This window comes from Cheilinus undulatus, linkage group 17 (genome assembly GCF_018320785.1).
Source record: "Cheilinus undulatus linkage group 17, ASM1832078v1, whole genome shotgun sequence".
Lineage (NCBI taxonomy): Eukaryota > Metazoa > Chordata > Actinopteri > Labriformes > Labridae > Cheilinus > Cheilinus undulatus.
In genome coordinates this window covers 32,221,738-32,235,108 of record NC_054881.1, presented here as the reverse complement: position 1 = coordinate 32,235,108, position 13,371 = coordinate 32,221,738, and the positions used below count along the sequence as shown (strand labels likewise).

General features: G+C 39.6%; 1 protein-coding gene across 1 annotated transcript; it reads right to left on the bottom strand.

Annotated features, from left to right (window-relative positions):
• Window positions 1-444: 444 nt before the first annotated feature.
• Window positions 445-6,032, bottom strand: barhl1b (BarH-like homeobox 1b). The gene is made up of 3 exons (XM_041811550.1): window positions 4,926-6,032; window positions 2,036-2,258; window positions 445-954 (listed from the first exon to the last, which is right to left on the bottom strand). Exons 1-3 carry the CDS (start codon window positions 5,374-5,376, stop codon window positions 651-653), a joined length of 978 nt encoding a protein of 325 aa, XP_041667484.1. The 5' UTR covers window positions 5,377-6,032; the 3' UTR covers window positions 445-650.
• Window positions 6,033-13,371: the final 7,339 nt, after the last annotated feature.

Here is a 13,371-nt window from a genome sequence, read left to right as displayed (position 1 = left end):
ATAGTTTCTGATGGCTAATCTAGCCTATTATGTTAAACTGGACCACCGTGGTCTTAAAAAGACGCACTTACAGATCAAATAAAAACCAAAAAAGTTCCTTAAAATCAGTCTCTTTCCAATAAAATGCAAAATATTCTTATGTACAGGTTTGTGACCGAGCATGTTGACGTGTAGAGAAATCATAAAAAAAGGGGGAAATATTTCTCAGTTTTACTATAGCTACATATCATTCAAATGTAAGGATATCCTCCCCAATAATAATAATAATAATAATAATAATAATAATAATAATAATGGGGATCTAATTGGCATTAGCTGGAGGTCACCTTCAAGTAAACACTGAAAATGGAATCAAATAAATAGCCTACATAATTTAAATTCTTTGATTTATATTGAAAAAATAAATAAATTATAAATAAAGATCCCCCCTCCCACACACGCCCCTCCAAAATAAAACCAAATAAAAAACTTCCAACATAGCTCCGTCCACAGAGTTCAGTCTGTCGCTCCATAGAAAGGCCTTCAACAGTTTCTCTTTTCACGCGTCTCCGTGACGTTTTTTTTACGCTTCTGTCTTTGTTTTATTTCATCTTTTTTTTTTTAAAAAAAAAACGTCCATAAGCTGCCAGTGTTTGGCGTGATGGGCCGGCTCACCGCTGCTGACCTGGCCGGGGAAGCACGCCTGACATTGGGGGCAGCGGAGGAGGGGGAGGGGGCGGCTCGCTGCCCCCTTGCAGGCCGTGCAGCAGGATCCGCGGGACCAGGGGTCTCTGCAGGGCCGGCGGGGGCGCAGAGGGGCCTCTGTACAAGTAGAGGGCCGCTCCGGGGTCCAGGTTGGACACCAGACTTTGCGGGTAGAAGTACGGGGACGGGAACATCCTCTGCAGGGCGGAGTAGTTCCCCGCTTCAGCCAGCAGCTCGAGCCCCACCGCCGTCTGCCTCTTCCACTTTGTCCTGCAGGAGGAAAAGACGGAGGTTTAACCTTTTAGCTTGTGAAGATCTATAAAAACACGCAGCATTATGAGTGTGTTTGAACCTGACACACTCAAACAGCTCCCATCTGTTTACCCAGAGCCCAATTAGAAATCAGAGCTACATCTGTTTTCTTCTTTTTTAAATCAGCAACCTGCCTCTTGTATTCACACCCAAGGACGTCTGCTAGATTGCCAGTCTGCACTCCATGCAGGTGAATAATTCATAATAAAGATAATTGAGTAGATATAGTGGTTTGTTTGAATTATTGATATGCACACATGCAACCATGCATTATTCATCCCGCAAAGTGTTGTGTTTTTATATTTATTTCTGTCATTTAGCTGCCTCACAGTCCAAACTGCAGACAAATAAACGGGAATTCAAGCGAAAAGTGCAGAAAACGTGTTTGCACGTTGGAGATGGTTTCCCTTACTAATGCAGACAGTTTGATTTCAGTGGAGAAGTTGATGCCCCCGGTTAGAGGTCTGCAAGATAAAAACACAAGTTTGCACTGGGCTGCAAATACGAACCGATCTGGACTTTTTTGGTTGGCTTTTTTTTTTTTTTTAAAAAAAAGACGAAATCCTAAAGGTGCAAAAACACCTTTTTTAAAATATGAAATGACCATACAATGAAATGTTCAAGGAAATAAAAATTGATGAGTTTTTGCTTTCACTCATTTTAAAATAACAGCGGTGCACAAAGCTAACGATTAATCGAACAATCGGTTGTTTTAAGTGGCTCCACTCTCATATTTGAGGCCTATTTGTGACTTGTGTTCAAAATTACACAAATCTGAAATAGGGGGTTCTCTCTCCGTTGTGATTGGTTATTCATCATTTTCATCTGGCCCAATAATTGCTCAATTAATCGGAAAAAAATCTACGTATTAATTTTTAAATAATAGTGTGACTCATTTAAGTGGGTTGAACTCGTGTCACATTCAGGCTGGTGGTGAAAGGAAAACATGGCGTCCTTGGGTCAATTCATGAGCCAGCGGTGAGAAACCAGATTACCACCCCCCCTCCCCTCACTCTGCAGTAGCACCCACTGTCCTTACCTCCGGTTCTGGTACCAGGTCTTGACCTGCGTGTCGGTGAGGTTGAGGGAGGCTGCCAGCTCCATGCGGTCCTGGACGCTCAGGTACTTCTGGCGCTCGAAGCTGCGCTCCAGCTGCGCCAGCTGGTGGTCCGTGAAGGCCGTCCGGGCCTTCCTGGGCTTCTTGAGCCGGACCTGAGGGCTGTCTCTGCTGCTGGAGATCTCCCGGTCTCCCTCCTCTTTCACTGGAGACAAAAAGAACGAGGACGTGAAAAGACGGTCCAAGGCCTCATCTGGACATCAGACATGTTTGTGGACGTGACAGAGTCCAGAGAAAGTGACGTCAAAACGTAAAGTCTGTTCAGCATCATCAGCAAACATAATAGACTCACATTTTAGTAGTCTGATTATTACAGTAAAATGTGAAGTTTCTTCTTTTTCTAAATTGAGGTTTGACACGTGAGAAACAAACAAATCTTTCTCTGCACACAATAAAAATATTTAATTGAAAAGTCTAAAATTTGAGACTCAAGATTTCGCTTTTAGTGGAATTTTAAAAAAATGCAAAACGCCGTTTCTAACTCTTCTAAGAATGAAATCACTGCTAAATGGGCTCAAAACAATTACGAAAAATACGTCAAATAAAAAAGTAAGAAAATAAACGACACATACGACTCCTTTAAGTTCAAGATTTGCGTTTCATTAATTTATTTACACTAGATAGCTGGCTTCAACATTGACTTCCTCCTGAAACAAACCTTACAAAATAAAGAAGAAATACGGGAGGAATCCTACTGTTAGTTTAATTTTATTTTGAAATTTTACGTTTAAAGAAAAACCGGAAAACTCACAATAGTTTTGCACCAGAGTTTATTTTTTATTTTTAGAAAATCAAAGTGTGTGCTTGGTGTTTTATTTACGGCACTAGTGCATGCTGTAATGTTGCTTTTTTTCTGTTTTATAAACGCACTTTTATTGTCGTAACTTGCTAATTATTATTTTTACGTCCGTATTTGAGCGGAGTGACTTCATGAACGTTTAGTGATAAATCACGGCGCTACGAACCGTGCCTATAGGCTACACGGAACTATTTGATTTGGTCTTAAATTGTTATGAAAAGCTTTTCCAATATTCACACTTCCGATCTGCTATTCCTCCCGTCATTCTTTGTTCTTTTCCCGCCTTGTGTCATGTCAGGGCGAGCGTTGATATCTCTCCTCCTTCTAGACGGAGAGAAAAAAAGAAGAGAGGAGAGGCGAGCGAGGCGAAAGATCTTTGCTAGTTGAATAGTTGAGTCGTCTCAAGAAGCACAATAATCCGCCTAATTGAGCCACAAGGGAAGGACGAGCCTTTCAACCGAGACCGGAGGAACTTCACAGGCGCGAGCGTGGAAATGAGTGGAAATCAAGAGCCGGGCGGCCTCGCGCGCGCCTACAAATCTGATTAGCGCCGGGGACAAATTGCATCAAATCCCTGAAATATTATAGGAGGCGGATTGTGGGAAATCAAAGGTGGCGTACAGGCGCTCTGTGGGCCCTCGCGGCTTCTTCAATCAATCAGCGCGTCGATCAGCATCCCCATCCGCGCGGTGACACGCGCGCGCGCACTATAAAACTCCGGAGCAAAATTGATGACGTGATGCTGTATCAATAGCCAAAAGGAGCAATGACGTATCATTAAAAACAATAATTTAAAAAACATCGATAATAAAATTCGACTGTTTTAATATCAGTGTTATTTTTCCTCGCAGCCTGCAGTCTTCGTCCTTCCACGCGCTGCTTCATTAAACTGTCAGTGTGTGTGACATGTGTGTTATGGCTGACATGATTGGAAACAGAGAGGCCCTTGATGGCATTTATCTGGAGGCGACCCTGTCATCTCCCTGACACCGACAGATGCTTTCTGGGTATTCTGATAAGTTTGAAATGAGGCGCGCGCACAGGCAGATGTTTAACCCAAATGCAGAAATAATAATAATCGATTTGCTCGTGATGGTGCAGAGATAAGTGATTGTTTTCACCACAGCAGCAATACCGATAGATTCTAGTGGCCTACGATGTTTTTACATCTGAATAAAATATTTGTTCTTTTTTAAAACAATGCTTTTCCTTTTTTAAATTTAAATTCCAGTCTGATATTTCATTTTAAATGCACAGGAGATTTTTAGTGCTGTCAAATAGGCTCATTTATTTACGGTGATTAATAAATCACAGGACATGTAAACACACTGATGTCATGAGTCATTGGCCAAACATCTGTCCACAGCTGCTTTAGATAAAAACACTTCCTGATAATTCCTGTGTTTGTTATTGTTTGTTTAATTATTTAAGCCATTAGAGAGCATCAGCAACTTTATCAGGAATTAATTAATAGGTGACAAAAGATTGATGAATTATCTCTTAATCTGGTGAAGAATGCAATAAAATAAAAATATTTCAGAAAAAAACAAGAGGGAAAAAGCCATACACACAAATTAATCAATCACTATTATTATTATTATTATTATTATTATTATTATTACGTTTTCTAAGAAATAACGTGTTTTTTCCGTGAGGTAATGATTAAGTGATATCCTGTACAGCAGTTTGGCTTTCATTGAACTTTAATAGATTGTTGTTCCAGCTTCATGCCCTACTCCATATTTCCAGATTGCATCATCAATTTTGTACCAGACCTGTCTGTGATATTTAATTCATCACTGAATGAGTATTTAATGAGCTTTGTCCACATTAGAGATTTAAATCAGGCAGCAGAGATGCAGCTAAACTTCATACTAAAATGCATCCTGTGAGGTAAAATGAAGTTCAAGCAGCTTTACGTCAAACTGAAGAGAATCACGTTTAAAGTTATACTGGAGCCAAAAGGCCAGATCAGTTCCTCCTTCAGTCTGATCTCCAGTTTCCTTCTCTTACCTTTGTATTCGCTGTCTGATGATGAGTTGCTGTGGATTTTCTCCATGAAGTCGTCCGCTATCTTGGACACCAGCCTCCCCGCCTCTTGCGTCGGCTGTCCATTACTGGAGTAAGGCGCACACGCGGCCAGAGGCTTACAGTCCGCGAGAATGTCTCTGATGAGAAACGACGAGGTCACGGTCCTCTGCTGAGACCCAGCCGAGATCTGCGCGTGCTGCAGGTGCGGCGGCAGGCCCACGCCGTGACCTTGCCTCTGGGCCACCTCATCCACGCACTCCCTCCTCGGTGACGGAGGCGACGAGCAGCCGGACTCCGCGTCTGATCTCGGGCTGAACTCCAGAGGAGAGCGGCACTCTCCCACCACGCTGTCCCCTTTGGATAGCGGACTTCCCGGCCTGTGGGACAGCAGCGAGTCGATGCCAAAACTTGACCCGTTGGCGGACGCCTCCATTGTCTTGCTCGGGGCCTCCTCAGACGACCATTTGGTATTCAGGACAAGTTTGGAGGAGGGTGTTTAAGTCTCCAGCTGAAGAGAAAGAAAGCCCCACTTTCCCGCGCGCCAAGTAGTTTGGATGAGCTAAAATAAAGGATAATTCATCCGCTGTGTCCACTTCATCAGAATATCTCCAGTCTAAGTTGCGCTTCAATGCATCCGAGTTTTCCTCTTCTGGAGTCCTCCTGAAATCGATACAGCCGCTGTAGTCTCTCTTGGAAGATTATTTTCTGCTTTCTTCTGCGCAAACTCCTTCTGCTTTAAGTTGAGAAGCTTTAAAACCTGTTATAGATGAAGATATGTCACCTGCAGGATAGAAAAGCTGCAGAAATTGTGCCTATGTGAGGATTGTTGGAGCAGCAGTAGCGCACCAGTGCGTTCAGAGGAGCCTTTCAGCACCATGGAGAGCTACAGAGGACAGCGGCGAGGGCAGCGCGTCATGGAAGCGCTCAGACAGCGGACAAAAACTGTTCACATTCTTTAAAGAAGACGAACAAAAACTCACAGCACAAAGAGAGAGAGAGAGAGAGAGAGAGAGAGAGCAGAGTCCAGAGCTGCAGCAGAGAGGAGAGGAAAGCGGAAGACGCGGGACGGAGCGACGCGCGCCGCAAGCAGGCGAGAAAAGCAGAGGTAAACTGGGTTAAATAGTCACAACTGGCAAGTAAAAGGACGAGATGCGATGGGGGTGGGAGGGAATCCCAAAAAATTGAACTTGAGGAAAAGTCAGCAGCTAGGTTTTAAGAGTGAGAGAGTCCACGTGAGTCCCCAGTGACAAGCCTTCATTGGCTGAGGGGAGCTGGAAGTGGACCTCCTTACACGCCCACTCTCTCCCTCCCTCCCTCCCATCCTCTCCTCTCCTCCCTGGCTCATCCTCACTTTGATAAAAGAGACACTGAATTCATCAGGAGACTCAGATCCAACTGTTTACAGGCAATTTTCACACTGTTTGCTTTCATTACATCATTGATGAGGCTTATAATGGGGTTATTATGTGGAGCGGCTCGCTGTTTCTCTCCTCCACTCCACGGCTCTGACTGGATTTGTTCCTCACCTTTGCAGCTCCTGTTTTTACACTCTTTACCTCTATTTTACTGTACAAAAACCACAAGGATTTATTAGAATCCACATCTTTAATGTAGATTCACAGAATTATATCATTTAAAACAGTTCAGGTCAACACGCTTTAATACTTCCAGAGTGTAATCAGTGTTTTTATGTCAATTAAAAATGCTAATCCTGTTTAATTACTGGATTTTCTTTGAATTAATCCTGATAAATTGCATCATTATTGGGGGTAAGATTGCATTATGAATATTCTTACTGAAATGCTCTTTCTCTTTTCCTCCATGCTTTTTCTCAAATTATTTGTAGACTTATTTATTCCTCGCGGTATTGAAAGATAACTTTTCATTCTTTAGTCATTGATTTATCTGTTCTAGATCATGTTGATGATATTCAATAAAAATATAAAATATAAAATAAAAAAGATAAAGATCTGAAGGCCAAGGGAATTCTGGGCATGTATTTTTATCTATATTAAAAAGCTGCTGAGGACAGTTAGTGACGTATGACGTCAGAGTGTGATTAATCTGCGTTAATTTAAAAAAAAAATATATATATTTTTTAGATTCATCCAAACAGTACATTTTACAGTATTAGTACTATTTTTTATTTTTATTGCTATTTTTATTTAGTTTTTATTTTCTGTCATTTATTATTATTATTATTATTAATTATTATACATTTTTATTTATTTTTATGTATTGATAATGATCATTATTTCTATAATTTTTATTTAATTATTTTTTATTGTCTATTATTACTGTGATGATGATATATAGTATAATTTATGTAATTATTATTACTATTTCCATCTAATTTTTATTTTCTATCATTTATTATTATTATCATTCCTATCATTATTATTATTATTATTTATTTGTTTATTTATTTATTTTTGATTGTTTATTATTATTGTGATGATGATGATTATGATTTAATTTATATTATTTTTATTATTGTCATCAGGATGGTGACTATAATTATTATTGTAATATTATGATTATATTATTATTATTATTATTATTATTATGCTCCTGTTTGTTAATTGTGTTTTTATTGTGATAACTTGTATTTGTGTGGCTGCCCATCGTGCTTTCTGTCCTTGGTTTTCATTTATTTAATTTTTCTTTTGTTTTTGGCAAAAATTCAACTTTAAAAACTCCAGAGAGGTTTACAATATACAGGCCGCCTTTACTTTATATTTCATTCTTTTTTACTTTATATTTTAATCTATTTTACTTTATATTTTAATCTATTTTACTTTATATTTTAATCTATTTTACTTTATATTTTAATCTATTTTACTTTATATTTTAATTTTCTTGTCAGATCCAAACTTTTGTTCCTGCAGAAACAACAAAGCAGAGTCTCTAAAAACAGGAACAATGTGGTTAAAAGTCATCACTCAGAGCTCTATAACTAGATAATAGTCCTTGGTAATCGTGCTCAATAGCCCGAGCAGCGTGACGCAAAACTTCCCAGCGCGCGAGGTGCCATTGTGCGCACTTTTCACCTTAACATGCGTGAAATACCATTGTGTGCACTTTGAGCTACAGTTTGCCCCGCGTAACGGCCCCGACAGCCCCTAATAATCTAACTAACCCCTCTCTCATCATCATCCACAGACCCCCACCCACCTCCTCCTCCTCCACCCCATGTGACCACCAGATTGGAGGCGCGCGTCGGTCTCAGACACCGGCAGGTTAGTGAATCCGCTCCCCGCTCCCATGGGGTCCCATCACGGCTGCAAGCTGTCACATGTGAGGCGGGGACAACACAGATATAAGGCAACACACACACACACACACACCCTCTCTCTCTCTCTCTCTCACACACACACACACACACACACCCTGACTTAGCTGTTTCTTTCTCTTCTGCTGGTGCATGAAAAGCAGCAGAGGTTTGATGCTTTCTCTCTCTGCTGTTTTGTCCTCGTGCAGGACCACCGCGTGGCCACTGTCTGCAGCAGGCTCATGCTGGAGTCAGTGCATCAGAAACGGTTACAACTGGATCCTTCCTCCTATTAGGCCCCCGAAACTTAAAATCAGTTTAAGTAAACTCAGTTTATTCAAACTGATTTTAACTCTTCATTACCCAGACTGCATTTGAGTCTGGGCTTTATTTCACCCACAGGTCTGACCAAATACTTCTAACAATAAAAGGGAGGGAGGAATCTAAACTATCATCTATATTTCTATTTTTTCAAGACTGAAAAAGAAAGGTTTACCCAAGAGTTCTGATCACATTTAGTACCATTATTTCACATCAGAGAAGCGATGGCTGCAGAGGCTGAAATTCAGATTATTTCATTATTACTTTATCAATACAGTTATGACTATTTTATTTATCTGAAAAAGAATGAAATATGGAGGGGGGATGAAAGAATTTTCAGAGGCCAAGCTTGAGTCCACTTTTTATGGTTCAGCTTGCAAAGAAAACCTACAAAGATATTACCTGATATCAAGAGTTTCAGTCTAGAATCATCAGAACAATCTAACAGAGTGCAGAGTGACTTTACTGAGCTTTAGAGAGCAGCAGCTTTATGCCACTCCAACAAGGACAGAGCCTGTGTTCTGTGTGAGAGTGGTGAAATTAAGACTGTGATTACACTTCCTGTTTTACTGTCCCGTTTATAGAAAAAAAGCAGTGGTTTTCAACTGGAGGGTCAGGACCCAGAAGTGGGCCGTGGAGTTGTTTTTGTAGGGATGTGAATAGGTGCCTGGGAAAAAAACAAAACTGTAAGCAAGCATTAACCAATGTATCTAATTTCTCCCTCTTTTACTTTTGATAACAAGTTCAGTTTGGGTGTTTTTTTAGATTTTCCCATAATGATGTGTTCATTTCTTAAGCTGCTAGAAAACAACCAAAGTTTTCAAAGGATCAGGGAAACAGTAAAGTAGAATGATGTGATTCAAAAAAAAAGTTTGTTCCGTCCTTTTTCCAGTTATGTTTTTCCTAAAGATCCAAACTGCAAATTTAATTTCATTAGATTTGTAATGTTGAATTAAAAAAAAAATAAAAAGTGTAAATGTGGTTATTATTTCTCATCGAGGAGCACAGGTGGAGTCAGGGGTGGCTTACAGGGCTTAAGCCCTCAATGTGTTTTTCAGGAAAAAATATACTCTATGTTGTTGCGAAAGTTACGATCGATTAATTAAATTAAATTAAAAAAACAGATGATTCCCACCATGGAAATTTAATTCTTGTAGCCAAATTTACAGACCAACCTTTTCTAATCTAAGACTTTATACACATGCTACAGTGTAAGTGGTACTAATAAAAGGAAGTTTAGAGTCTTAATATTAAATGTGCTAAATCACTGAGCAAAATTAAGGCTTTAAAATAGTGTTAAAAAGTCTTCAGTGCAAGACCATAAGGTCTTGAAGTTTGTAGCTGTTTTCAATTTTTACATTTGTCAAAAGTTTTTACATTTAGTTTTAAAGCCCCTGTACAGCAAAATCAAAACTTTGTGCACTAGATACGTTGGATAAGGTCGCTGTAAACATGAAAACACTGACATCTATGTGTGACAGAATTTATTTAGACTATTAGAAAGTTGCTCACCTCTTTCCTGGCTTGGTTTTATTTAAACAGGGCAAATATATGAGCCCATGACATCACCAGTCTTGACGGGGAATGACCCTGCCCCCAATGCTAAAACGATATAAAATCACAGAGCAGTTCATCTCAGTACAGTCTGCTGTTCACTGATGTCACTGCTTTCGTTGAAAGTTAACAGTCAGTTAAATGCTGTTTTTCTGGTCGTTGTGAAGTAAATTTCCAAAATCTATCAGCCACAGTGGACTACAGGTCATTAAAAGCATCCTAACAGGGAAATTTGTGCCAGAAAACAGTAAATTCAATCCCCAACTTGTCTCTCAGGTCTGGCACAGAGCCAGACAGCTGTACTCTAATCAGAAGCATTTAAAAAAAATGCGATTGACTGCGATGATAGATAGATAGATAGGTAGATAGATAGATAGATACTTTATTGATCCCAAAGGAAAATCAAGTTTCAGCTGTTCCATTATTTACGTAATAAGAACAGTAAAAACCAATAAGATCTGAAAACAGAGAAAACAATAAGAATAGCTCTGTGGTTCAGAATGTGCAGAAAGTAGGCAGAAAAAATATAAAAGTAAAAAGCTATATACATATGTACAAGGACAGTGTGTAACCTTTTCGGGCCAGTAAAATAAAATAAAACACCATAAGAAGCAGGACACCTTGAGGTGGATGTGTGAGGAGTTACAGAATCTGTCTTGAATAAATATATTAACATATGGACACAGTATGGATAGAGTACTGCAATAAATACATAAATTACAAGCAGTGTAAGGTATATAGAAATAGAAATATTATTATTTTGCATGGGCAAAAATAAATACAGAGAAAGTTGCATTTGAATGAGTATTGACAGAAATAATTTAGAGCTACAGTAAAAGCACTTAGTTTTTTTTTTATAATTGTGATAAACCTTATGCTGCCCCTTTCAACAAACTTTGGTTAAGCCACTGCCTCGTCTCCCTGCAGCCACAGTGATTTAAAATAAATATACCACTGTTCCTTAATGTCTCATCTCACTTTTAAAAGACTCACAGACAGCTCAGTGGACAAGCCAAAAGTTACCTGAGCCAGGGGTTATCAAAAATTTACCTTTTAATTGTCTTTTTATTTCCTTTTCAAGCCATAACAAGTTCCTTTTTCCTACCTTACAGTCTTCAGTCAACTTAATTCAGGTCTGTATCCAAACTGTTATTCTATTACCCTCAGCAATAAAAAATGTCCAAAAAGACGCTGACTGACCATTCACTGTTACATTAATTGAAAAATACAGCATTTTTTTCATTACTTGAAAATTGGTGATTTTGGAGATAAGAGGTTTTGGCCTAATGCCAGTGAGATGAAAAAAAAAAGCGCTCACAATGAACCAAGGACAAAATCACCTCAGTGTCATGAGCACATAAGGGGTTAAACCAGAGGTTTATTTAACTATTATAACTTAACCTTAAACTATCTTAGTCAGTGATATATCATTCATCATTCACACATGATACTACATCTAGACCAAACTGATTTCTTTTCTACTAACTGTTATAAAGCCGTATAAATCTGAAAAATGTCCCAGTGTACTTGCCTGCTGTGTTGTGTGTGCCGTGTTCATTTTTACATGTGTGTAGTTTAGTGTAATGATCGGCTGCTGCATGATTCGGACAGTGTCAAGAGAAGCCCAATTTCTTCTTCCACCTTTTTTTCTTTTCCAGGATGTGCTTGGTTGGCATTGAGCACCGCTGCAACTATTACCCAAATGATGTAATACAAACACACATTCACGCACACTCTCCCCCAACACACACTCTCAGTGCTGCTGTGGGAGGATGTTATTGATCCATGTTAAAGAGAGGAAACAGGAAGGTTTCCAGGAGATGGATGGTGAATGCTGAGATGCTGTCTGTTTTTATCAGATGCTGGAATAAAACTTAATTATTGATCCACATTCATACTTCATCCCATCACATTTTCACCCAAACTAAGTTGGCACCTTTGGGCCCTTTCAGTGAAGGGAAGGCTGTTTTTCCTCTGGCTGGGCTCACAGAGCTTCAGTTTCATGTTTCTACAACCAATTTTGACATAAATATTAATTCTGATCTTGCTAAGAGATGTTGAATATTAACAATAATCAGTAATAAGCCTTAATCACATTAAGTATAACTTCATAAATGGGTCAGTTGGGGCTTTTTTAGCCTTCTTTGGGTGGGACAGTGGAGAGAAAATGGGAAATGATGTGGGAAGGGAGCAACAGGCTGAACTTGAACTGGTCTGCCCACAGTAATGACAGAGATCTCACATTTGGATGTATTAAAGGGGACATATTTTACCCTTTTAAGACAAGTTTATATTGTTCTTAGAGGTCCCAAAAACATGCCTGTGAAGTTTGTTGCTGAAAAACACTCCAGTATAAGAGTTTTGCATGTCTATAAACTCCTCTATTTCAGCCCTGCTCAGAACGAACCGTGTCTGTGTCTGTGGATTTAAATGGTAATTAGCTGTCTGACTCCGCCCCTGACTCTGCCCCCCTCAGAAAATGGATGTGGCTGTCCTGATGTTACAGACACTTTTATCCAAAGTTAAGAAGCTGACTGTGATTTGAACCATCAATCCCCCAGACAAAAGTAAGCAGGGTAACCCACTGGGCTATCCAGCACCTGAACTAGCAGCTGAGAGGAAGATCAGGAGAGGAGCATGGAACTCTCTCACAAGCGGGGAGGGCCAACCAAACCTGGGGGCGGGTGTTTCTCCCCATGTGACATCATGAGTGTAAAATCTGAGAATGGCTTGTTCTAGGACACATTTTCTGAAAGGTAGAGAAAGAGAGGGGGGAGGAAATGGATATTTCTGGTACTTGAAGGGACTGTGGACAGGCCAGGGGCACATATTTTTGTGAGAAAAGCCTGAAAAGGTGATTTTTGCATAATATTGTCCCCTTTAAGTATTTGAGATTTATCCCCCAGTAAACAAAGCTCTGTGCTTAGAGGAATTTCTTAACCATACCAGCTACTTCAGATATTTAAATCTGAGTCAAAGGGGTCTGACCAAAGGGCATTCCCAAACTCAGTAAAAGAGGGTTTCAGTTTCATGTTTACATTTCCAACTCAAGCCATCATTCAGAAATTTCATTCTGTACAATCTGGATGGTGTAAACTAATATCTTTGTAATATCTTGTACTGTGTAAGCTTCCTCCTGGCCTTTCTCACATATTTACCACAATTGGCCACAACTTTTTTTTTTACCATCTAGGGCCTTCGATCTCTTCCTTGAAGTCCTTCTGCCAAATAGATTTTATAAGATCAGAGTCATTGCTAAGAGGAGAGTTTGTAGACTTATTA

Bases quoted from the DNA above. Each gene is read 5' to 3' on its own strand.
- barhl1b (XM_041811550.1), bottom strand. From the start codon at position 5,376: ATGGAGGCGTCCGCCAACGGGTCAAGTTTTGGCATCGACTCGCTGCTG. The intron at 2,259-4,925 runs GTAAGAGAAGGA...TTTTGTCTCCAG, and splicing joins ATCAGACAGCGAATACAAAG to TGAAAGAGGAGGGAGACCGG. The intron at 955-2,035 runs GTAAGGACAGTG...TTCCTCCTGCAG, and splicing joins ACCTGGTACCAGAACCGGAG to GACAAAGTGGAAGAGGCAGA.